Raw genomic sequence first — 25,121 nt, forward strand, 5'->3', positions numbered from 1 at the left:
ATAAATAAATAAATAAATCTTTTAAAAAAGGAAAAGGAATCCAGTACTGACACATGCTAAGACATGAGAAGCCTGTAACAAAAGACCACATATATTATCCTACTTACATAAACTATCAGGAATGGGCAGATGCATAGAGACTGAAGGCAGATTTAGTGGTATCTAGAGTAGGAGAGGGGATGAGTGAATGGAGATTACTAGTGGCCATGAGGTTTTTTGAAATGTTTTCTGAAAATGTTCTAAATAAAACTGATGGTTGTGATAGTTGTACAACCCTGAAATACAGTAAAAACTATTGAATTGTACACTTTAAGTGGGTGAATTACATAGTTTGGATATTATATATTAACAAAGCTGTTATTTTTTTAAAAATGGCGAAGCAAAGAAACAATATAATAAAAAGTACTGAGGCATGAAATAAAATGTTACACAAAGGGTGCTATTGTAAGTTCTACATGACTGGAGCAGGACTTGGCAAACTTTTTCCCTGCAGTAAATATCTCAGCTTTGTGAGCCATGAAGTCTCTGTCACAATGACTCAACTCCACCACTGTGGTGCAAAAGCAGCTATAGGCAATGCCTAACTGAGTAAGCATGGCTGTGTTCCAATAAAACATATTTATAGACACTAAGTTTGAATTTCATAATTTTCACATGTCACATAGTATTACAGTTGTCTTCTAATCATTAAAAAACATCAAAACTATTCTTAGCTGTGAACTGTACAAAAGTAGGCAGCAGATCAGATCTGGCCCACTGGCCAGAGTTTGTTCACTACTGAACAAAAAGGGTAACATACGAAGCAGGAAAGAGAGATGACGTTGGAAATTCTAGACCATAAGGCCTTTCTACAGGCAGTGAGAAGGCAGTGAACAGGAATGATGTTTGTATTTCAGGTAGAGTATTCTGTCTCTTAGAAAGAATGCATCTGAAAGAAGCAGGGCTGGAGACAATTAACAAAACTATTCTCTCTCTTTCCTCTCCAGGAGGAGTGAGGGTAATAAGGCAGAAAACAAGGCAGATGACAGAAAGATTGACACGGCAGATACCGAAGTAGGGAAAGGAGGAAGAAGACTAAAACACTTCTCAAGTTTCTAGTACGAGTAACTAGATATAGATAGAGCAGTACCACTAACCACAAGCAGAAATACAGCAAAAATTGAACTCTGGTGAGGGAAGTCGTCATGGAGATGAGTTCAGTTTGGGACATGGAGTTTGAGTGTGGGGTAGAGTGTATCCTTTGCCCAATTCTTTACACCCTCTCCATGCAAGTCTTTTGCTAAGTGACTCTGCAGTTCCTCCCACTAAAGGGATGAAGTATAATTCCCAGCTCCTTGTTTTGGCCCTCTGACTACAGGGGAATTTCATAAAGTCCATGGAAAATGCATATTATGAAAACAGTTACACATGTATCTCCAATTTTTTGTATAAAAATAAACTTTTCTTTTAATTCCATTTTTCCATGAACTTTTGGAAGTACCCTCGTGGTCTTGGCTAACCAAAAATAAATAAAGCAGAAATGACAGTTTTCCTGCTCTTAGCTTAGGCAATAAGAGGCTTCATATGTTTCCTCTTTTATTTCTGTATTTCTGTTGTTCTCATAAGAACAACATGCAGAGACTAGCCCAACAGAAGAATGAGAGATGGGTGGGGCACAGCTGCCCCCACAGAGCCCCGGGCTAAATTGGACAATCCTCAGCTGACCCACAAACACAAAGGTGCAGAGCAAGTCCAACCAAGGTCATCAGAGACTCATCTGAACCCAGCCTAGGTCAGCAGATCCATGATGCGTAGGCAGTGATTAATGGTGGGATAGTCTGTTATATGGCAAAAGTTAACAAACTGGTTACAAAATACCTGAAAAAAAAAAAAACACCTTCAAGAGGTAACTGCAGGTAAGAGTTTGAAGCTAAGGAAAAAAAATGAGAACTAGAGGTGATATAAGCTTCCCAGCATTAATTCACATTACACATACACTCTTTTTCTTTTTTAAAGATTTATTTATTTATTTGAAAGGCAGATTTAGAGAGAGAGGAAAAGACAGAGATCTTCCATCCACTGGACCAATCCCCAAATACCCACATAGCTGGTGCTGGGCCAGCCAACAGCAGGAGCTCCACCTCGGTGGCAGTGGCCCAGGCATTTAAGTCATCTTTTGCTGCTTCCCCAGGCACATTTAGGAAGCTGGATTGGAAGTAGAGCAGCCCAGGCTGGAACCGACGTTGGTATGGTATTCCTGCATTGCAGCTGGCAACTTAAGCCACTGTGTCACAACTCAGCCCCTAACATATACTTGTTTTTTTAAGATTTATTTCATTTATTTGAAAGAGTTAAAGAGAGAGGTAGAGACAGAGGGAGAGATGTCTTCCATCCACTGATTCACTCCCTAAATGGCTGCAACGGCTGGAGTTGAGCCAATCCAAAGCCAGGAAACCAGGAGCTTCTTTCAGGTCTCCCACATGGGTACAGGGGCCCAAGGACTTGGGTCATCCTCTGCTGCTTTTCCAGGAACATTAGCAGGAGCTGGATGGGAAGTGGAGCAGCTGGGACTTGAACCAGAGCCCATATGGGATGCTGGCCCTACAGGCCAAGGCTTTAACCCACTGTGCCACAGCACTGGCCCCCCACATATACTCTTACAAGCATAAAAGTTGTTAAATGCTTGGGCTGGCCCTGTGGTAGAGCAGGTAAAGCCGCTGCTTGTGGCACTGACATCCCATATGGGCGCCAGTTCATGTCCCAGCTGCTCCACTTCCAATACAGCTCCCTACTAATGTGCGAGGGAAAGCAGTGGAAGATGGTCCAAGTCCTTGGGCCCCTGCACCCATGTGGGAGACCTGGAAGATGCTCCTGGCTCCTGGCTTTGGACCATTGCAGCCACTCGGAGAATGAACCAGCAGATGGAAGATTCTGTTTCTCCCTAACTCTGCCTTTCAAATAAGTAAATCTTTAAACTAAAAAAAGCTTTATTATAAAAAAGCTATGAAAATGCTTTTCATTTTTATTTATTTGAAAGGCAGAGAGAGTGAGAAAGAAGTGAGATCTTTCATCCATTGGCTCACTACCCAAACACCAAAAGCCAGAGCCCAAAACTCAACCCAGGTCTCCGACTGTACCAGTTGCAGGGAGGGGGCACTACTCTGCCTACCACAGAACCCATACATATTTCCAGAACATGTTTTACTAAGTAAAACTTTCATGTGGGCGGACATTTGGCCCTATGGTTAAGACACCATTTGGGATGCCTGCATCCCATTATCAGAGTGCCTGGCTCAAATTCCAGGTCCATTGCCAATTCCAGTTCCCCGGGAGGCAGCAAATAATGGCTCGATTGCTTGGGCCCTCACCACTCCTGGGGGACCCAGATTGAGTCCTAGGCTCCAGGATTTGGCCTGGCCCAGCACCAGCTACCATGGGAATATGGAGAGTGAACCAGGAGATAGTACCTCTCTCTCTTCCCCCCGCCTCTGCCTTTCAAGTAGATGAAAATAAATAAACTTTAAAAGAGAGAGAGAGAGAGAGAGAATTTCCTAGATTATTTCCATGGGTTCAATCTAATCATAAATTCTCAAACATAAGAAAGAACCTTTGCCCTTTCTTGCTATGTCACACAGTGTTGGAAAGATGACACTAGAGAAACTGCAAGGCATTCAACCTGTCACTGCTATGAAGATGGGAGAAGAGGGTACAAGCCAAGAGCCAAGGCATGGAATGTCAAGGAAACAAATTATCCCCTAGAGCCTCCAGAACAGAACTACAACACCTTGATTTCAGCCTAATGAGACCAGTGTCAGAAGACTAACAGAAACGTAAAATAAAAAGCTCGTGTCATTCTTAAGCCTCAATTTGTGGCAATTTGTTATGGCAGCAATAAAAAAACAAACATTAAATCTATTTTAAAAAAATTTGAGGAGACTGGCGCTGTGGCGCAGAGGATTAAGCTGCTGTCTGCAGTGCCAGCATCCAATATGGGTGCCAGTTCAAGTCCCAGTTGCTCCACTTCCAATCCAGCTCCCTGTTAATGGCCTGGGACAGCAAAGAAAGATGGTCCAAGTGCTTGGGCCCCTGCACCCATGTGGGAGACCCCAGATGAAGCTCCCAGCTCCTAGCTTCCACCTGGCCCAGCCCTAATTGTTGTGGCCATTTGGAGAGTAAACCAGTGAGTGGGAGATCTTTCTCTCTCCCTCTGTTTCTCCCTCTCTCTCTAACTCTGACTTTCAAATAATAAATACATCTTTAGAAAAAAAATGGGGGACCTATGATGTTCGTGTGAAAGAAATGAATAGCAAAGCAATTTTTTAAATAAAAATAGACCCCAAGGGGCAGGTGTCTGGCCTAGCAGTTAAGATGCTGGTTATGATGCCCATATCCTACATCTGAGTACCTGGGTTCAAGTCTCTACTGACTCCAGCTTCCTGTCAATGCAAACCCCAGGAGGCATCAGTGATGCTCACGTAACTGGATTCCTGCCACCCATGTGGAATAAAGAGAATAAGTTCCTGGTTGCCCTGCTTCAGCTTGGCCCAGGGCCTGCCACTGTGAGTCTAGGGAGTGAGTCTGCAGATGGAGCTCTCTCTGCCTGTGTGTGTATGTGTCTGTAAGTGCATGTGCACACACGCCTGCCTGCTTCTCTGCCTCTCAAAAACAAATCCAACACCTAATTCCATCCGTACTTTTAGCATTCAATAAATCCTTATTACCACCACTAAGAATAGTATCCTCCCAGCTAACAGAACAATCTAACAGAACAGCAGATAATGATAATCCTCATGTTAATGGGCTGCAGGTGTTCCTTTGGACAGACGACAGCAAGCCTAAGCAAGTGCTCAAGTGGACGGACGGCTGCAACACATCTCGACAGCTATCTTGGAAGTACTCCACAAAATCCTTAAAATGCATATCCTGAAACCCTCCAAACTGGAGAAACCACATTTTTGGTTTATATTTAGCAGAGAAGCAGTGAAGCCAATAGAAGGAGGAACCTGTTTTAGGAATAAACTCTCCTCTTTAAAGTAAACAAAATGTCCTTGCTGCTGTACCCTCCAGACTTACTTTACATAAACGCTGATTTCACCAAAGTGTTGAATCATAATTGAACTTGTACATTTCATTTGCAATTAATATGAAATTTCCAGAGGCTGATATCTGACTTTCTAAATTAGCAAATATTTGCCAAACCCGATAGAAGTCTGATCCATAAAGAGAATGAACTGGGTAGGTACAGAGCAATTTACTTATTTATACACTTGTTCCACAAAATATTTGAGTGAAAACATGTTTAAATTTCAAAAGAAGGCCGGCGCCGCGGCTCACTAGGCTAATCCTCCGCCTAGCGGCGCCGGCACACCGGGTTCTAGTCCCGGTCGGGGTGCCGGATTCTGTCCCGGTTGCCCCTCTTCCAGGCCAGCCCTCTGCTGTGGCCAGGGAGTGCAGTGGAGGATGGCCCAGGTGCTTGGGCCCTGCACCCCATGGGAGACCAGGAAAAGCACCTGGCTCCTGGCTCCTGCCATCGGATCAGCGCGGTGCGCCGGCCGCAGCGCGCCGGCCGCGGCGGCCATTGGAGGGTGAACCAACGGCAAAAGGAAGACCTTTCTCTCTGTCTCTCTCTCTCACTGTCCACTCTGCCTGTCAAAAAAAAAAAAAAAAAAAAAAAAAAAAAAAAAATTTCAAAAGAAGACTGCTTTAGTAAAAACAAAAAACAGTGTAAACATTACAGCACAGATCAAACAGTCTCAGGAAAATGTATTCTTCCCAAAAAAACCTGCAATTAAATAAATTCCTTCACTAACAATTAATCTCACAGAACCACTGGCTATTTTCTATGGTCCTCTAACAAATGTCGATCTTTAGTCACAAGAACTGCATTCAGAACTTTGTTGTTCGTGCAGTATCAGAAGAGCTTCAGTACCGTGATTCTCAATGAATAAAATAAATACTAGAAAGGTTTTTGGGAAGGTGCAGGAGAAACACCTGGCAGAAAACAGACAGAATTTAACTGCAGTTACCTGGGTAACTAAACCACAGATTAAACGAGTAATAAGAGACCTTAGCTAATAGCTTTCTCCCTGCCTCATCTGTCCCTAACTACAAAAACATGAAAAGAAAAATAATTGCAAGGTCATACCCAAGAAAATAAGAAAAAAAATTAGTGAATAATAGAGTGCATTTCCAAACCTCTGAAAATCTGTGACCCCAAGAGACCAATCTAAGTCCTTCCAAGGTTGAAGAATCCTTTATACTGAGGAACTGGGAGGAGGGGTAGTGGTGGGAAATCACAATCTCTGTCAAACTAAACTAAATGGAAGTAAGGAGAATAATGCCTAGAGCTTATTAATGGAATGGAAATGTCTAGAATGGTTATTTCTCAGTCTAATCACATAAATATTCACTCACATCTCTGATGCTGGTTTATTCATTACCTTTTAAACTAAATGCAGAAATTCTGCTTCAGCTTACAATTTAAAAGCTGGGAAGAGCACTAACACTGAGAAAGAGCTTTTCTTAAACCCATCACAGGAAACAAATCTGAAATCCAGGAAAAGTCACTCCTGCCACAATCTACCACCCCCAAGACCCACCTCATCTCTCCAGTGGCACATGAGACAAAGGCAAGCAAGTAGCTAACACTCTGGGGCCAGTGTGACAGCACAAACCCCGCTGGGAGATCCAGACAGGCAGGGTAACACTCAATTCACAGGCTCTTTTCCACACTTCCACCAGGTGCTCCCAGGAAAGACTGGAGCAGGGCAGGAGATTAGAACACCTTCCTAGAAAATACAAACCTGGAGGAACAGGCCCAGGCAAACAGCATTGTGTCTAGAGGAAAGAAAGAAGAAAAAAGGGCAGCACTGTGATGGTGTGGCTCAGCAGTTAAGCCACCTCTTCCAACACCAACATCCTATAGCTAGTGTTGGTTCCAGTTCTGGCTGTTTTGTTTCCAATCCAGCTCCCTGCTAATGTGCCTAGGAAAGCAGGGAAGGATGGCCCATTTTCTTAGGCCCTCCTGCCACCCACAAGAATGGATGGAGTTCCTGGTTTCTGGCTCTCTATCGCTCTGCCTTCAAAAAAAATATAGAGACATAAAAAATAATAATAATAAAAGAAGAAAAAAAATTCACAACAATGTCTACCCCTAAGGGCAGGGCAGGAAACAGTTTGAGTCCAGTATTCCTATACCAATATGGCTGGGACAGGGCCAGGAAACACATATTGGCCCTGCAACAGATGTATACTAATGGGAGATGGGCAGAAATGCTGAGAAAACCCCATGCCCAGGTCCAGCTGCACTGGGCCTACACCAGACTAAGCACGGATGAAGACAGCAGAGCCTCGCTCCTACCACCATCAGCAGCTTAGCAAGCCGAGTAATAAGCAACAGTAGTCCATGAGGGAGAGAGGCCACTGTAGGAAGCCGGTGGAGTGGAGCACGGGCAGGAACGCTCAGAACACTCCAGCGACCTCGCCCAGCCTTACACACAAAGTAGCTCCACAGACATTTGAAGTTGGTAACAACCATAGCAACAACAGAACAAAACCTGGCTCAGCCCCTGACCAGACTGATTCCACACCCAGGACAGATGAAAACACATGCCTACTTGCCGGCATAAACTCTATTCACTTTAGTTTCTCTTGTTCGACACAAGATGTCCGGCACTCACTAAAGAATTCTGGGATATACCAAGAAGCAAGAAAAAGAACCCACTATCAAGAGGGAACCCAAACCAGACTCAGACGAGCCAGAGACGTTTTTAAGATCAAGATCTGCTCCTGGCTAACAAAGGGTATACGGCTGCACACACACAGAGATGGGAGATCCAGAGTGAGAGAGGGAGAGGGGATAGACAGAGAAATGAGCTTTGCCCATCTATTTCATCTTAGATTCTGATTAAAAAATGTATTAGGCCTGAAACAAAAAGGTATTTTTTCAGTATAAGTCACTACACTGAATAAAAAAACAAATAATGAATACTTTGATTCCCATCAACCTACTGAATAATTCTCCTTGTCAGACACGAAAAAAACTATCTCTGTATAAATTTTTGTAGTTTTTAAAATTTTTAAAGCTTTTAAATATTAATTTACTTGAAATGCAGAGACAGAAACAGAGATGGATACAAAGAGATCTTCCATCTGCTGGTTCACTCCCCAAATGCCCACAACAGCCAGGGCAAAAACCAGGCTAAATCTAGAAACTCAGAACTCCATCTGGGCCCCCTACATCGGTGGCAGAGACCCAGATAAAGGAGGCATCACTTGCTGTCTTCCAGAGTGCATAACAGGAAGTTGGAATGGAACTGGAGCCAGGACTTGAACCCAAGTAAGTCCAATGTGGGATGTGGGAGTCCCAAGCAACATCTTAACTATTATGCCAAACGCCCACCTCTGTAGTTGTCTCTATAAGTACCTGTGTTTCTTATACTTTTTTAGGTTACTGAAAAAATACTTTTAAAATTGTATTGGGGGGGGGGGGGGGGCTGGCACTGTGGTATAGTGGGCTAAGCCTCCACCTGTGGCACCAGCATCCCATATGGGAGCAGTTCATGTCCCAGCTACTCCTCTTCCAATCCCACTCTTTGCTATGGCCTGGGAAAGCAGCAGAAGATGGCCCAAGTGCTTAGGCCCCTGCACACATGTGCAAGATCTGTAAGAAGCTCCTGGCTCCTGGCTTCAGATTGGCCCAGTTCCAGCCATCGTGGCTATTTGGGGTGTGAACAAATGAATGGAAGACCCTTCTCTCTGTCTCTCCCTCTGTCTGTCTATAACTCTAGTTCTCAAATAAATAAAATCTTTAAAAAAAAAAGTGTTAGAGAAATTCTAAATTAATATCTTAAAAAAAATCCAAAAAAAGTATAATGAGGAGTGGGTTTGTAGCCAGCAGTGAAGACTCCTGCATCCTGTATCACAGTATTCAATGCTCAGCTTCAGCTCCTGACACCAGTTCCCTGCAAATGCAGACCATGAGATGGTGATTTGATTGAGTTCCTGGCTCCTGGCTTCAACTCTCACCCAACCATGGCCATTGTGGGCATTTGGGAGTGAATCAGAACACGGGAGCCAACTCTGTCTCTCCCTCTCTCTCTGCCTCTCGAATAAATAAAATTTATAAAAACTCATAATACCATTTATTACCTATCATGTAAGCAGAAATAAAAAAATTGACTGTATTATATATGGGAAAATAGGCCTTCTAATATTCACTGGTATGGATATAATCCAGCAAGAGATCTATGAAGGCAATTTGGTATTACCCACCAATATTATAAATGCGTATGTCTTTTGAACCACCAATTCAATTTCTCATAGTTTATATTACAAATATATTTACTGTATTTGAGAATATCTATGTACATTAACTGCAGGATCATTTTTATAACCAAAAGAGAAATGTGTATCAGTGGAATAGATACAGAAATCATGGTACATTCACCCCATAAAGTACTTGACAGTTAAAATGATGAGTCAGCTCCATATGAAACAATTTCCAAGATACTATTAATTTAAAAGCAAGATACAGAAGATAACATATACTAATACTTATGCAAAAACCAAGTAATATATTTATATACTTATGTATGTACAGATCATCAAAATTGAGTGGCTAAACAACAGGGTGGAAAGAAGAGCTACTTTTCACTACATATCCCTTTTACTTTTTAAACTGCTTACCACGAGTATCTTTCATCTATGAACAGATTTAACAAACTCATTTTCATAACTTTAATATAGCAAGCAATTATTTATGTTGCTGCAAGTTCACTATGAAATCCTCAAGGGCAGAGGAACAGAATATGTGTCTGGTTCATCTTCATATCACCAACATCCTGCCCAGTGCCTGAAATATGGCAGATGCTCAACAAAGTATAATAACAAAAGAGACAACTGGGGCAAAGTTGCCAGATATTCAATTAAATTTACAGAAACAAGAATGTATCACACAATTGAGAATTTACAAACTTGCCAAAAGCTTCCCGCACTTTAGTTTTCATTCTGGGCACCCTATAAACTAAGGATTGCATTCTAGTAAATGTCATAATGAGATTTTGTAGATAACTCTATAAGCTTTTCAGACCTTACCCAGCAAAGCCATATATTCTACTACTCCCTCCTAACCATGAAGAGTGACAGTTCTACAGTCAGACAATTTCAGCTGAAATCTAGCCTCCAACACATTGTAGTTATGTAACCTTGGAAATACTACTTAATCTCTGGGCTTCTAGTCCTCTACCTGTAAAATACTTAAAATAGAATCTGTGATCCACAGAGTTGTTGGAGATAAATGAACTAATATATATGTAGTATGCTTAGTAGAGTGTTAGCATCTAGTAAACATTCCATAAGCTTTTAACCATCATGCAACAGCTTCTAAGTACCTTATTGTAACTAAGTCACTTCAGCCTCAAAAACGATGACATCATAGAGGAAGACATTCATAAAATGGATGACATAAACTACCACCTGTTTCTACACTTCATTAAAATCAGTACTACCTGGGGAAAACACAATTAGTACAAGGCCCAGCAAGCAGATGATACAAGATAGGAGGTTGAGAGCTCAGACTTCTCTCAGTCCTTTGCTCCAGTGGGTATCAAAACAAAAATGCTATAGTAGGCTATCATACTGTCAGTTTAACAAGGTGGTGGCAGTATCAATGAAGAAAGGGGTTAGGGTCTAATTAGATAGGAAACCAGTCACTGCTCTTCAAAATCAGAAGCTGAGGGGCTGGCATTGTGGTGCAGTGGGTTATGCCACTGCTTAAAATTTTTGCTGGCATCCATACTGGAGTGTCAGTTTAAGTTTGGGCTACTCTGATTCCAATCCAGCTCTCGGCTGATGCACCTGGGAGGGCAGCAGAGGACGAGCCAAGTGCTTGCGCCCCTGCACCCGCCTGGGAGACTTGGATGGAGCTCCTGGTTTCCTGTCTTCAGCTTGGCCAAACCTGGCTATTGCAGCCATTTGGGGAGTGAACTAGTGGATGAAAGATTAATCTATCTTTCTCTTCTCTCTCTTCTTCCTCCTTTTTCCTTTTCCCTCTCCCTCTTTCTCAATAGTTCTGCCTTTCAAATAATCTTGTTTTAATTAGATTTATTTATTTGAAAGTCAGAGTTACAGAGAGAGAAAGAGAGAGATCTTCCATCCACTGGTTCACTCTCCAAACAGCCAAAACGGCTGGGGCTGGCCCAGGCCAAAGCCAGGAGCTTCCTCCAGGTCTCCCATATGGGTAAAAAGGCCCAAGTACTTGGGTCATTCTCCATTTCTTTCCCAGGCACATCAGCAGGAAGATATGTCAGAAGTGGCACAGCCAGGACTTGAACCTGTGCCCATATAGGATGCTGGCGCTGCAGGCTATGGCTTAACCTGCTGCACCACAAATGAAGGAGTAGGTAGTTAGCTTAGCAGCTAAGATGCCTGCATCCCATACCAGAGTTCCTGAGTTCAATTCCTAGCTCTGGCTCCCCACTCCAGCTTCCTATTGATGCAGACCCTGGGAGCCAGCAGTGATGGCCCAATAAATTGGGTTCCTGCCACACTCACAGATGACCTGGATTGAGTTCCCAGGTCCCAGCTTCAGTCCCAGGCCAGCCACAGCCATTGTGGGCATTTAGGAAGTAATCCAGTACACAGAAGTTCTGTGTGTCCGTCTCTCTCAAATTAGTAAGTAAATATTTTTAATTTTAATTGGTAGAAAATGAAGTAACAAAAGAAAAAATAAAATACTTACTTCGTAGCAGCAGCAGCAAAATGTCTATTAGGCAATTGAATGTTTATGGAACAGGGATAAAGGGATGTCTGATAAACCATCTTGGAAGGACTAGGCCTTTGATGATGTATCAAGGCTTGAAAGAAAAAAACATACAAAATGTTAACATTAAATCATCATTATATAAAAACCAGTATTTTCAAAATAAAAACATTCTATATTTTATAGGTTTTTATTAAGATTTAGTTTATTTATTTGAAAGGCACAGTAACAGAGAAGAAAAGACAAAGAAGAGAGAATAAGAAATCTTCCATCCCCAAGTGGCCAAAATATCTGAGGTGCCAGCCCCTAGTTTGTGATTCTTTTTTTTTATTTATTTTATTTTTATTTTTTTTGACAGGCAGAGTGGACAGTGAGAGAGAGAGACAGAGAGAAAGGTCTTCCTTTTGCCGTTGGTTCACCCTCCAATGGCCGCCGCAGCCGGCGCGTTGTGGCCGGCGCACCGCGCTGATCCGATGGCAGGAGCCAGGTGCTTCTCCTGGTCTCCCATGGGGTGCAGGGCCCAAGCACTTGGGCCATCCTCCACTGCACTCCCTGGCCACAGCAGAGAGGTGGCCTGGAAGAGGGACAACCGGGACAGAATCCGGCACCCTGACCGGGACTAGAACCCGGTGTGCCGGCGCTGCAAGGCAGAGGATTGGCATAGTGAGCCGCAGCACCGGCCTAGTTTGTGATTCTTAACCATAGTTTTAAAAAGTATAATAATGAGGCCGGGCATTTGATCTAGCTGTTAGGACATCACCTAGAATGCCTACATACCATATCATGGTGCCTGGGTTCAAGTCCTGGCCCAAGTCCTTGGGCCCCTGCACCCATGTGGTAGACCCAGAAGAAGCTCCTGATTCCTGACTTCAGACCAGCCCAGCTCCAGCCATTGCAGCCATTTGAAGAGTGAACCAATGGATGGAAGACCCCTCTCTCTCTCTCTGCCTCTGCTGCCTCTCTGTGACTCTGCTTTCAAATACATAAATCTTGGGTTGGGGGAACACCTGGATGGCTTAAACTGGATCTTTGAACATGTAAATTATTACCCTAGTACTCAATGAGCTACTTTTAACCCATCTACTGAGCATCCTCTAACAGCACTCTCCTTCCCACTCACCACGCTTCAAATGTACCCACCTCCTCTTGGTTACCTGAATGAATATATCCCATTCTTCACCACCACAAGATTTTCATATAGACTATTACTTTTATCGGTGACATTCTCCTCTACCACTTTCCTATCACACAGCTAATTCAGAGCAATCCAGTTATCTTTCAGGGACTCTATTTAAATGTTACTTCTTCAGAACAGTTATCCCCAAAGATTCAGAATAGATTATGCCTTTCATATACACTCTTACAGTATCTTGGACTTTTCCCTCATAGCACTTAGGACAGTTGTAATTAAAGAAGTAATTATCGGGGCTGGTGCTACAGCATAGTGGGTGAAGCCACCGCCTGCAGTGCCAGCATTCCACATGGTCACTGGTTTGAGTTAATCAATATAGCTTGTTAATCATTGTCTCCCTAACACCTCACAGTGTTTGCTAAGTGGAGATTCAATAACTATCTGCTGAATGAGTGAACAGAATTTGAACAGATAAGGGCAAAAACTGGATTCAAATTACTTTATTTTTTTTTATTTGACAGATAGTGAGAGTGAGAGTGAGAGTGAGAGTGAGAGAGAGAGAGAGAGAGAGAGAGAAAGGTCTTCCTCCTGTTGGTTCACTCCCCAAATGGCCACTATGGCCAGAGCTACACTGATCCAAAGCCAGGAGACAGGTGCTTTTTCCTGGTCTCCCACGCGGGTACAAGCACCCAAGCATTTGGGCCATCCTCCATTGCCTTCCTGGGCCACAGCAGAGAGCTAGACTGGAAGAGGAGCAACCAGGACTAGAACCCAGCACCCATATGGGATGCCGGCGCCGCAGGCGGAGGTATAACCAAGTGAGCTATGGCACCGGCCCCTCAAATTACTTTAAATATTATCTCATAGGAGACATGTATCACAGTTGTTAAGTCACCACTTGGGATATCCACATCTCATACTGAAGTTCCTGGTTCTAATCCTGGCTACACACATCCAGTCCAGTTTCCTACTAACATGCAACCTGGGAGGCTGCAGATAATGGCTCAAGTACTTGGGTTCCTGCCACCCTTGTGGGAGACCCAGACTGAGTTCCACGCTCCTGGCTTTGGCACAGCCTAACCCTAACTATTGCAGGGAATTTGGGGTATGAAGCAGCAGGTGGATGATCTCTCTCTGCCTCTCAGTCTTTCAAATAAAATTATTTTTATGCATACACACACACATGTATACATATATATCTCCTACTATACAACATATACAACAAACAGAAAAGGGCATTTTCTGATAAGCCATTTCTTTATCCATTCAACACTGAATGAATCAGTGAAATATGTACTAGCACTATGTTAAGCATTCAGGACACATCAGTGAATACACAAAAATCCCGATCTTCGTAGAGCTTACATTTTAATGGGGAGAGACAATATGAACAAACCTAATATGGGGTGGGGGGATACTACAGGGTAAAAGGATTGAGTTAGGAGTGAAGTGATTAAAGTGATTTCAATTTTAACTAAGAGAGTGAAGACCTCATTAAAAAAACAGTGAGGGGCTGGTGTTTTGGCACAGTGAATTAAACCATTGCCTGCGACGCTGGCATCTCATATGGGCACTGGTTCAAGTCCCAGCTGCTCTACTTCTGATCCACCTCCCTGTTAATGTGCCTAAGAAAGCAGCAAAGGATGGTACAAGTCCTTGAGTCCCTGCATCCGCATGGGAAACCTGGCTCCTGGCTTCAGTCTGGCCCAGGGCTGGTCACTGCAGCTATTTGGGGATGAACCAGCAGAAGGAAGAGCTCTCTCTTTCTCTCTCTCACTCTCTCTCTAACTCTTTCAAATAAAAGAATAAAGATTTAATTTTTAAAAAGTGACATTTGAGCAAAGGATTGAAAACAATGAAAAAGCTAGCTGTACAAACGGATAGCAAAAGTGGTCCAGGCCAAAGATTTCACAGCAGGAGCAAATAGAAAGGCCAATGTGGCTAGTACAGAGTATAGAAAGAAAAGAATAGTTAGAGAAGAGGTCAGAGAGGTTACTTGGGTGAAGTGGATAAAAGGCAGGCACCTGATGATGTTGCAGGCCAGCGTTACTCAATAGAAGTATAATGTGAATCACAATTAAATAATTATTTATCTATTATTTATTTATCTGAAAGGCACAGTGACAGACAGGGAAAGACAGAGAGACCTTACATCAGCTGGTTCACTTCCCAAGTGCTCACAACAGCTGGGGTTGGGCCAGGCTGAATTTAGGGGCCAAGAACTCCATACACGTTTCCCATACGGGTGGCAGGAACTCAAGCACTTGAGCCATCACCTGCTGCCTTCCCAAGAACATTAGCAGGAAGTTAGATTGTAAGAGAGTAGCCATCACTTTGATATAGGATGTGGTCATCGCAAGCAGCAGTTTAACCAGCTGTATCACAACACGTACCCCCAGCACAAATATAATTTTAAAGTTTATAAGAACAACAATACAAGGAAAAAAGTACAATTAATAATAAAAAGTAATGGGTTTTATTACAACTAACACCCCAAAATACTATCATTTCAGTATCAAAGTAAAACTATTGAGATAGGGGCTAGCTTTGTGGTGCAGTAGGTTAAACCACCACTTTTAATACCAGCAACCCACATCAGAGTGCCAGTTGAAGTCCCAGCTACTCTGCTTCCAGTCCAACTTATACACCTAAGAGAGCAGCAAACAACACCCCAATTGCTTGGGTCCCTGGCACCCATATGGGAGACCAGGATGGAGCTCCAGGCTCCGGGCTTTGGCCTGACCCAGCCCCAGTTGTTGTTCATATGGAAAGTGAACCAGGGGCCAGTACCGTGGTGTAGCAGGTAAAGCCACCACCTGCAGTGCCAGCATCCCATAGGGGCACTGGTTTGAGTCCCGGTTGCTCCACTTCTGATCCAGCTCTCTGCTATGGCCTGCGAAAGCAGTAGAGGATGGCCCAAATCTTTGAGCTCCTGCACCCATACGGAAGACCCAGAAGAAGCTCCTGGCTCCTGGCTTTGGATTGGCACAGCTCCGGCCACTGCGGCCATTTTGGGAATAAACCAGTAGATAGAAGATTTCTCTCTCCTCTCTCTGGCTCTGCCTCTCTGTAACTCTACCTTTTAAATAAATAAGTAAATCTTTAAAATATATATATAGAAAGTGAAACAGCAGATGGAAGATCTCTATCTCTGTCACTCTAACTTTCAAATAAACAAATGAAAAATATACTGAGAGTTTCTTTTTTTACTAAGCCTTCAAAATCCGATGTGTATTTATTTATTTTTTTAAAGGATTCATTTATTTACTTGAAAGTCAGAGTTACACAGAGAGAGCAGAGGCAGAGAAAGAGAAGTCTTCCATCAGATGGTTCACTCCCCAATTGGCTGCAAAGGCCAGAGATGCGCCGATCCAAAGCCAGGAGCCAGGAGCTTCCTCTGGGTCTCACACATCGGTGCAGGGGCCCAAGGATTCAGGCCATCTTCTACTGCTTTCCCAGGCCACAGCAGAGAGCTGGATCGGAAGTGGAGCAGCCAGGTCTCAAACTGGTGCCCATATAGGATGCTGGTGCTTCAGGCCAGGGTGTTAACCCTGCAACGGCCCCCCAGTGTGTATTTAGCATACTCACTTTCTAGGAGCTACATCTGAAGCACTCAAAAGTGACTAACAAAGTGACTGCACATTCATAAGCCATTCTAAGAAAAACGGGAGGCTTTGCAGAGTTCTGAGCACAGGAGTAGCAAGATTTGACTTAAGTTCTTAAGGGACCAACTTCACTACTTGAGAGTAAACTATAGAGAAATCCAGATAAAAGATGGTAGGGGTTTGGAATAAGGTGGTTTCAGGGGAGTAGAAAGAGATTAGATTCTGTGTTTATCTTAAAGGTAAAGCTAGCAGAATTTCCCAACTATTTAATGTGAAATGTGAGAAAAAGAGAAGAGTGAATGATATTCTGAGGTTTTGGCCTGGGCAACTGAAAGGATAGAGGCGCCATCAAATAAGATGGAGAAGGTTGCATCCTATGATGATGATTTTTTTATTTAAACATATGTGAAGTGCTAATACAATGTCCAAGTCAAAATCTAAAGTACTCAGATTTCTAGAAAGAGGTCCCAACTGTAGATATAAATTTGATAGCCATCATGAGATAGCCAAGAGTCAAAATCCATGAAACTTGAGACAAGCCCACCAAAGGACTGAATTTAAACACACAAGAGATGAGAAGGAAGGATGGAATCCTGGCTCCTGGAATACTCCAAGGAAAGAGACTGGGGACAGGAGGAATGTGAGAAGTAACGAAGGGTAATACAGGAAGAACATGAGGTGAAGAAAACGTGGGAAAGGAATGGCAATCTTGTTTTTAAAGATTTATTTGACAGGCACTGTTACAGAGAGAGAGCAAGGGAGAGAGAGAGATCTTTCATCAGATGGTTCACTCCCCAAATGGCTGTAATGGCCAGGGGTGAGCCAGACTGAAGCCAGAAGCCAGGAGCTTCTTCCAGGTCTCCCACATGAGTACAGGGGCCCAAGCACTTGAGCCATGTTCCACTGCTTTCCCAAGCACATTAGCAGAGAGCTGGATCAGAAATGGAGCAGTCAGGACTTCAACCAGTGCCCATACGGAATGCCAGGGTTGCAGGCGGCAGCTTTGCCCTCTATGCCACAATGCTGGTCCCAGGAATGATAATCTTAAGAAGTCTTCTTGGTTTCTTAGGTTTTGTCCAATATGGGATTTCTGTTATACAAGGAGATAATGCCGTTAATCTTTTTTCAGTACCAATATACACTTTAAGGGGCTGATGTTGTGGTTCAGCAGGTTAAGCAGCTGCTTGTGATGCAGGCATCCCACATCAGGGCACCAATTCAAGTCCCAGCTACTCTGCTTCTGATCCAGCTTTCCTGGGAAAGCAGCAGCAGATGGCTCAAGAAACCCAAATGGAGTTCCAGGCTCCCGGCTTCAGCCTGGAGCCCAACCCTGGCCCAACCCTGGACTTTATGGCCATTTGAGGAGTGAATCAATGGATGGAAGATCTCTCTCACTTTCTCTCTCACTCCCTCTCTCTGTGTTGTTCTGCCTTTCAATAAATGAATCTTTCAAAATATATATTCAGGGGCCAGAGCTGTGGCACAGAGGGTAAAGCTGCTGCCTGCAGTGCCAACATCCTATATGGGCGCCAATTTGAGTCCCAGCTGCTCTACTTCCAGTCCAGCTATGCTATGGCCTGGGAAAGCAGTGGAAGATGGCCCCAGTCCTTGGGCTCCTGTACCTTCGTGAGAGACCTGGCGAAGCTCCTGGCTCCTGGCTTTGAATTGGCACAGTTCCAGCAGTTGCAGCCACTTGGGGAGTGAACCAGCGGACGGAAGGTCTCTCCCTCTCTGCCTCTCCTTCTCTCTCTGTGTAACTCCTGACTTTCAAATAAATAAATCTTTAAAAAAAAAAAAAAAAAAAAAACCTCTCTCTCTCCCTGTCTCTGCCTCTCCGTAACTCCGCCTTTTGAATAAATAAATCATACACACACACACACACACATTTTGATTTGTTCACTCAGTAGTTCCCAGGGTTTGTAGTACTATCTTGTCATCCCTAACTTTTTTTTTTATTTATTTTATTTATTAGAAAGAAAGAGCTAGAGAGAGAGGTCTTCCATCCACTGATTCACTCCCCAGATGGCTGCAATAGCCGGAGCTGCACCAATCCAAAGCCAGGAGCCAGAAGCCAGGAGCTTCTTCCGGGTCTCCCATTAGGGTGCAGGGGCCTAAGGACTTGGGCCATCTTCTACTGCTTTCCCTGATCATAGCAGAGAGCTGGATCGGAAGAGGAGCAGTCGGGACTAGAACTGGCGCTTCAGGCCAGGGCTTTAATACACTGCGCCACAGCACCGGCCCCAATCCCTAACTTTAGAGCAGCAACTTTCCCACGTAAAAGATGCTTGTCTTGACACTGAGCTTTTCTGTGAGAAAGTCAAAGGGAAGATTGTGATCCAGTGTTGGAGAAATCCCTGGCCTAGGAGTCCTTCAAAACACAGCCCTTCCTCTTCCACTTGCTAGTTACATGAATTTGGCCACAGATCTAATTGAGTCCATTTCTTCCTCTGCAAAAGGAGGTGCTGCTGATGCCACCTGAAGAACTATGTTAACTCAAAACATAAAACACAAAAGCCCTTTAAAAAAAGGTCTGTCGTCCTAACACACTGGACTTCACTAACTGCTAAAAAGAGAGCCATCAATAAGTTCGACGGAATTAGCCTTCAAATGATAAACTGCTCCAGACTAGACATCTGGAAGTTTCAGGACTGCCATCGCCTACAAGGCTGTATTCAAAAGCACCAATAAACAACTCTGAAAACCGAACGGAGTAGAGACATAAGCCACGCAAGTCCACCTGCCTCCTTTCCGTTACCAGAACCGCACTTGGCGCATCAGTCTGCACACGCCGTTCCCCGGAGCCCACCCACTCCGTTTTCGGAGACAGAACCCGTCCTTGCCTTCCTCACAGAGGCTAGAAGGCTGTCAAGGTATAACCTCCTGTCACCCCTCTCTCAGACTGCAAGGCTCCAGAAAGGAGTGAAACCCCAGGTAAGGTCGCTTCCAAGGAGTAATGACCCAGGAGCCCTACAGCCCAGAAAAAGCACGGTGCATTTCGACGACCCGGGACACGCTCGTGCCTAGGAAAATCCGACTTGCGCTGTGTTGTAACGAGAGACACCGAGCCACAGCTGTATTTCCCCACAAGACCATTTACTGCCTTACCTCTGCCGAGGCACCTTATGGCCGCCGCCATTTTGGCCACACCGGATTGTGCTGAGGAATTTGGTCCTCCGTTTCAACTGGGAACAATTAAAAAAGGGTTCCGCTCTGGAATTGGCGAAGGGGGAAAGAGTTAGAAGGAGCAAGAGGAACGGGGAGGAAACAAATTAAGCCTCACTGCCGGCGTGGCGGTGCTCTAGGAGACTTCCGTGCTCTAGGAGACTCTGCTTCTTGGTTCCGGTTCGAGGGTCACTTAATACTTTAGGAAAACACGAGCGTGTTGACGAGGCTGTAATTATGTTAATCCTTTCTTCTCTATTTTGTTTGATCCCGCAACTGTACTCAGAATGGTAACTTTAATAGATTGCGAGAGCACCTAAGACCTAGTCTAAAATCTTGAAAAACAGAAACCCTGCAGAATCCCATGGAGCTTGCTTTCTCTGCCACATTCCCAGTTTGTGAAGACTTTTTAAAGAATTCAACAGGCTTTTCGCCACCAGCCAAGAAGCGGGTCCTACCCGCGAACAAACTGCCTTTTTAAATGAAGCGCGGGATCAAGTTTTCCGTTAGTCTTTTACTGGTCCGCTCGACATTTACCCCCTGCTGGCAAGCTGCGCCTGTAGGATCGATCGAATAATAATACTGTACTTGACATTTATGTAACACTTTTCCCTTTAAAATGGCAGATCTGAGACCTACGCACAAGTTATTCTGAAAGGGGGGGAAAAAAGCTGAATGTCCTTTCCATTACGTCACAACTGTCGGTGTGGTTTATCCAAAACACATCTGATCTCGGATTATATCGCTTCTCAGTTTGAATAAAACCACCCCCAACACACACAGGGTTTCTCACCTCCATCACTTTGTTCAACGTGTCCCTTCTGTTTGCAATCTTGTTCTGTGTCAGTAGATAACTTTTTTTTTTAAAGATTTATTTTATTTGAAGGCAGAGTTACACAGAGAGGAAGAGACAAGGGGGAGGCGGATCTTCCATCCACTGGTTCACTTCCCAAATGGCCAAATTGGTCAGGGCTGGGCCAGGCTGAAGCCAGGAGCATGGAGCTTCATCTGGGTCTCCCATGTGGATGGCAGGGGCCCAAGTACTTGGGCAATCTTCCCATGCCTTCCCCAGCACATTAGAGGAAAGTTAGATCAGAAATGGAGTAGCCAGGACTCAAACCAGCACCCCACTATAGGGTGCTGATGTTGCAAGTAGTGACTTGACTGTACCATAAGCCACCACCCCCACCTCGCATCTGTGGACTCTTATATCTCTTGTCCTAACAGGAGAATTTAAACATACCTTATTTGACTCGGAGTTGCATGTAATATGATTACAGTAGTGGCCTCATTGAAATATTGTCCTTTAAAGGTACAACTTGGCTGATTGTCCCCTTTGAACACCAGAACTTGATGCAGGGTCCCCATGCATAACATAATACATGAAGTTTTTTTTTTTTTTAGCTTGAGACTTAATACAAATTATAAAAGGACTTTATAGAAACTACAAAAATCCATACTCTGAAATGGGAACTCTGAGTCTCTTAAATGTTTACTACACAATGAGTTTCTCTTCAGTAAAGAGAAGCAGTGCTCTGGGGCCAAGCTTCCTGGGTTTGGATTCCAGTATGGTCACTAATTAGTTATGTGACTTAGGGTAAGTAAGTCACTAGAAATCGCTAGACTTTGCTTCCCTCATTTGTGCTATCAGGTCAATAATGAGGTAGCTTCCAGAGGTATTAAAAGAGTACTTAGCATAGAGAAAGCACTCAATAAATAAATTTGTTATTATTAAGTTTAATTGTGTGGGGCCAGCACTGTGGCATAGCAGGTAAAGCCGCTGCCTTCATCCAGCATCCCATCCAGTGCCAGCATCCCATATGGGCACCGTTTCGAGTCCTGGCTGCTCCACTTCCGATCCAGCTCTCTGCCATGGCCTGGGAAAGCAGATGGTCCAAGTCCTTGGGACCCTGCACCCACATGGGAAACCCGGAAGAAGCTTCTGGCTCCTGGCTTCAGAACAGCCTGGCTCTGGCCATTCCAGCCATTTGGGGAGTGAACCAGCAGATAGAAGACCTCTCTCTCTCTCTCTCTCTCTCTCTCTCTGCCTCTGCCTTTCTCTAACTCTGCCTTTCAAATAACAAATAAATAAATCTTTAAAAATAATTTTTTTTTTTTTGCTGATCCGAAGGAAGGAGCCAGGTGCTTCTCCTGGTCTCCCATGGGGTGCAGGGCCCAAGGACTTGGGCCATCCTCCACTGCACTCCCTGGCCACAGCAGAGAGCTGGCCTGGAAGAGGGGCAACCGGGACAGAATCCGGCGCCCCAACCGGGACTAGAACCCGGTGTGCCGGCACCGCAAGGCGGAGGATTAGCCTAGTTAGCCATGGTGCCGGCCAATCTTTAAAAATAAATTTAATTGTGTCATCATTAAAGAACTGGAGAGAGCACTTAACAAAAGAGAAAGATGGGATAGCTATTCTGGCATCCATTCTTTGAATATCAGCTCCTTTCTCTCTTTAAAAATCCATGTATTATTCTTTTTTAAAGATTTATTGATTATTTATTTGTGAAGCAGAGTGACAGAGAAAGAGATAGCTTCCATCCATTGATTCATTCCCCAAATGTTTACAACAGCTAGGGCTGGACCAGGCTGAAGCCATGATCCAGGAACTCAATCCTGTTCTCCCACATGGATGGCCCAAATGAGATCCCAGTGGAAAGAATGGGGCCATCAAAGAAGGAGGTACCTTTCTCTGAAGGGAGGAGAGAACTTCCACTTTGACTATGACCCTGTTGGAATAAGATCGAAGTCGGCAAACTCAAAAGGCTTCCATAGCCTTGGCAACCCATGACTAGAGCCTAGGGAGATTACTGACGCCATACACAAGAGTGTCAAATTGTTAAGTCAACAACAGGAGTCACTGTGTACTTACTTCTCATGTGGGATCTGTCCTTAATATGTTGTCCAATGTGAAGTAATGCTATAACTAGTACTGAAACAGTATTTTACACTTTGTGTTTCTGTCTGGGTGCAAACTGATGAAATCTTTACTTAATATATACTAAATCAATCTTCTGTATATAAAGATAATTGAAAATGAATCTTGATGTGAATGGAATGGGAGAGGGAGTGGGAGATGAGAGGGATGTGAGTGGGAGGGAAATTATGGGGGGGGGAGTCATTGTAATCCATTAACTGTACTTTGAAAATTTATATTTACTAAATAAAAAATTTAAAAAAAGCAGGGAGCTGGATTGAAAGCATAGCAGCTGGGGCTCAAACCAGTGCTCTGATATGGCATGTCTGCTGTGCCACAACCCCACCCCTATTTAAACACTCTCATCTTACTTGAAAGGCAAACCAGCATCAAGACAGACAGACATATCTTCCCTTTGCTGGTTCACTCCCCAAATGCCTGCAAATGACAGCTGAGCCAGGTTGAAACCAGAGCTAGGAAATCCATTTGGGTCTACCACGTGGATGGCACTTAACCCATCAAATCCTGCCTCTGGGGATGCATTAACAAGAAACTGGATAGGAACTGGAGATTCCAGGACATGAATCAGCACTCTGGTATGGAATGCGGGCATCCCAAGAGGAGGTTTAACCCACTGCACCACAACTTCTGGCTCTGCTTATTTCTGAATATGACCCACTTCAGTCCTCATACATGCTAGATGTTGCTTTCCTAGATAAGAACTCTTACTAGTATTCGTAGAAAGTCTTTAATCTGTGTTTGTGCACTTCCTCAAAGTTCATTTTAAAATGCAGCTTTTTCAAGTTGATTTCTGGGAAGCTTTAGACGCTCCAGGGGTGTTGGTAAAATGCCAACTGCTAGCCTGCCCAGCTAATTGCGTTGGGAAAAGATTTGAAATATTTGTCCACCCTTGTGGGTCTCTTAATCTGTGTTCTCTGCCTTCTTCAACTGTCTTCTAATTGAGCAAGAAGAGTAACTTCCCATTTGGGGTTCAAGTTGAAATGAATTCTCTTACTGAACAAAAATAAGGAACTCCAAGGCAGGTGTGGGGAGCAACCCGGACTAGACTAAGTTACTGGAATTAAGACTTATTCTATGCATCTGCTCTCCCACAATATGGCGCTGAGAAGGGAGAAACAGCTTCTACACAGCTGCCTCCAGTTCAACCAATAAACTGTAGGACCTGCTCCTGATTGGAGGAGAGCAGCGTACTCGGCTTGTGGGTAGCAGAGTTGGGATTGGTGGAAAAGGACTATAAAGGAGGAGAGAGACAACATGCACCAGGAACATCTAAGGGGAACATCTATCTGAAGGAACACCTGTGCAGCCCCCGAGAGAGCCGGCCGCGGTGTGCCGCTCCCCCGCGGAAGTGGGGAATGTGGCAGGGGGAACCGCCCTTCCACGGAGGTGGAAGGGTCAGTAGCCAACCCGGGAAGAACCAGCAGCAAACCCGGGAAGGGCCAAGCAGACGAAAGAACAACGCAGGGTCCTGTGTCGTTCCTCCACGAAGAGGGGGAGCGACAGGCAGGTGTTTGGTCGAGCAATGAAGAGACCAGTTAAGACAACACATAGAATATTAGAGTGCCTAGGTTTAAGTTCTAGCTCTGCTCCCAATTCCAAACTCCTGCTGATGCTGACCCTGGAAGGAAGCAGTGATAGTTCAAGTAAGTGGGTCCCTGCTCTCCACATGAAAGACCTGAGTTGACTTCTGGCTCCCAGCTCCTGGGTTTTGCCTGGCCCTGCTCTGGCAATTGTGAGCATTTGGAAAAAGAACCAGAAGAAAGACATCCTTTCTGTGCGTCGGTCTATCTGTCTCTCTCCTCTCTGTGTCTCTCAAATAAACTAGTTTGAAAAAAAAAAAAAAAAAAGGTTGGGGCTGGCTCTGAGGCATAGCTGGTAAAGCTGCCACCTGCAGTGCTGGCATCCCATATGGGAACCGGTTTGAGTCCCAGCTACTCCACTTCAGATCTAGCTCTCTGCTAGGGCCTGGGAAAGCAGCAGAAGGTGATCCATGTGCTTGGGCCCCTGCAACCACGTGGGAGACCTGGAAGAAGCCAGGAGGCTTCTGGCTTCAAATGGCCCCAGCTCCAGCCATTGCGGCCATTTGGGGAGCAAACCAGCAGATGGAAGATCATTCTCTCTCTGCCTCTGTCTCTGCCTCTCTGTAACTCTGACTTTCAAATAAAGAAATCATAAAAAAAAAAAAAGGAACTCCAAGTATACCCAAAATACCCTTGTATTGAAGCATCTGGTTCAAGTCCTAGCTCCTCCACTTCTAATCCAGCTTCCTGCTGATAGGAATGGGAAGTAGCAGATGATGGCCCAAATACCTGGGCCTCTGTCACCCACGTGGGAAATCACAATAGAGTTCCTGATTCCTGAACTTCAGTCTGGCACAGCCCTGGCTGTTGCAGTCATTTGGGAAGTGAGCCGGCAAAGGGAAGATCTATCAATCCCATGCTCTCCCTCATGCTCCCTCTCCTGTGTGTGTGAGTGAAAGACAGACAGAAAGACAAACAGACTGTATTTCAAACAAATAAATCTTAAAAAAAAAAAAAGGTA

The 25,121-nt window shown here is 44.3% G+C and overlaps 1 protein-coding gene across 3 annotated transcripts in view; it reads right to left on the reverse strand.

Annotated features, from left to right (window-relative positions):
• MRPL1 (mitochondrial ribosomal protein L1) overlaps window positions 1–19,635 on the reverse strand; it is a 100,756-nt gene extending 81,121 nt beyond the window's left edge. For 2 of the 3 annotated variants that reach the window (XR_016212481.1, XM_089303195.1), the window contains exons 1-2: window positions 19,583–19,635; window positions 11,720–11,834 (exon numbers count right to left, since the gene is read on the reverse strand). Coding sequence is in view for 2 of the 3 variants with exons in the window: in XM_089303195.1 (XP_089159321.1) it covers window positions 11,720–11,834; window positions 19,583–19,613 (146 nt within the window). In the remaining variant the exon portion in view is untranslated. Of the gene's footprint in view, window positions 1–11,719; window positions 11,835–19,317; window positions 19,459–19,582 lie in introns of those variants that run through there. The other variant, XM_089303196.1, reaches the window with a different exon arrangement.
• Between the last annotated feature and the right edge of the window lie 5,486 nt (window positions 19,636–25,121).

The sequence above is a fragment of the Oryctolagus cuniculus genome, chromosome 8, assembly GCF_051225735.1.
Source record: "Oryctolagus cuniculus isolate XC-2025 breed Fujian yellow rabbit chromosome 8, ASM5122573v1, whole genome shotgun sequence".
Taxonomy (NCBI): Eukaryota; Metazoa; Chordata; class Mammalia; order Lagomorpha; family Leporidae; genus Oryctolagus; species Oryctolagus cuniculus.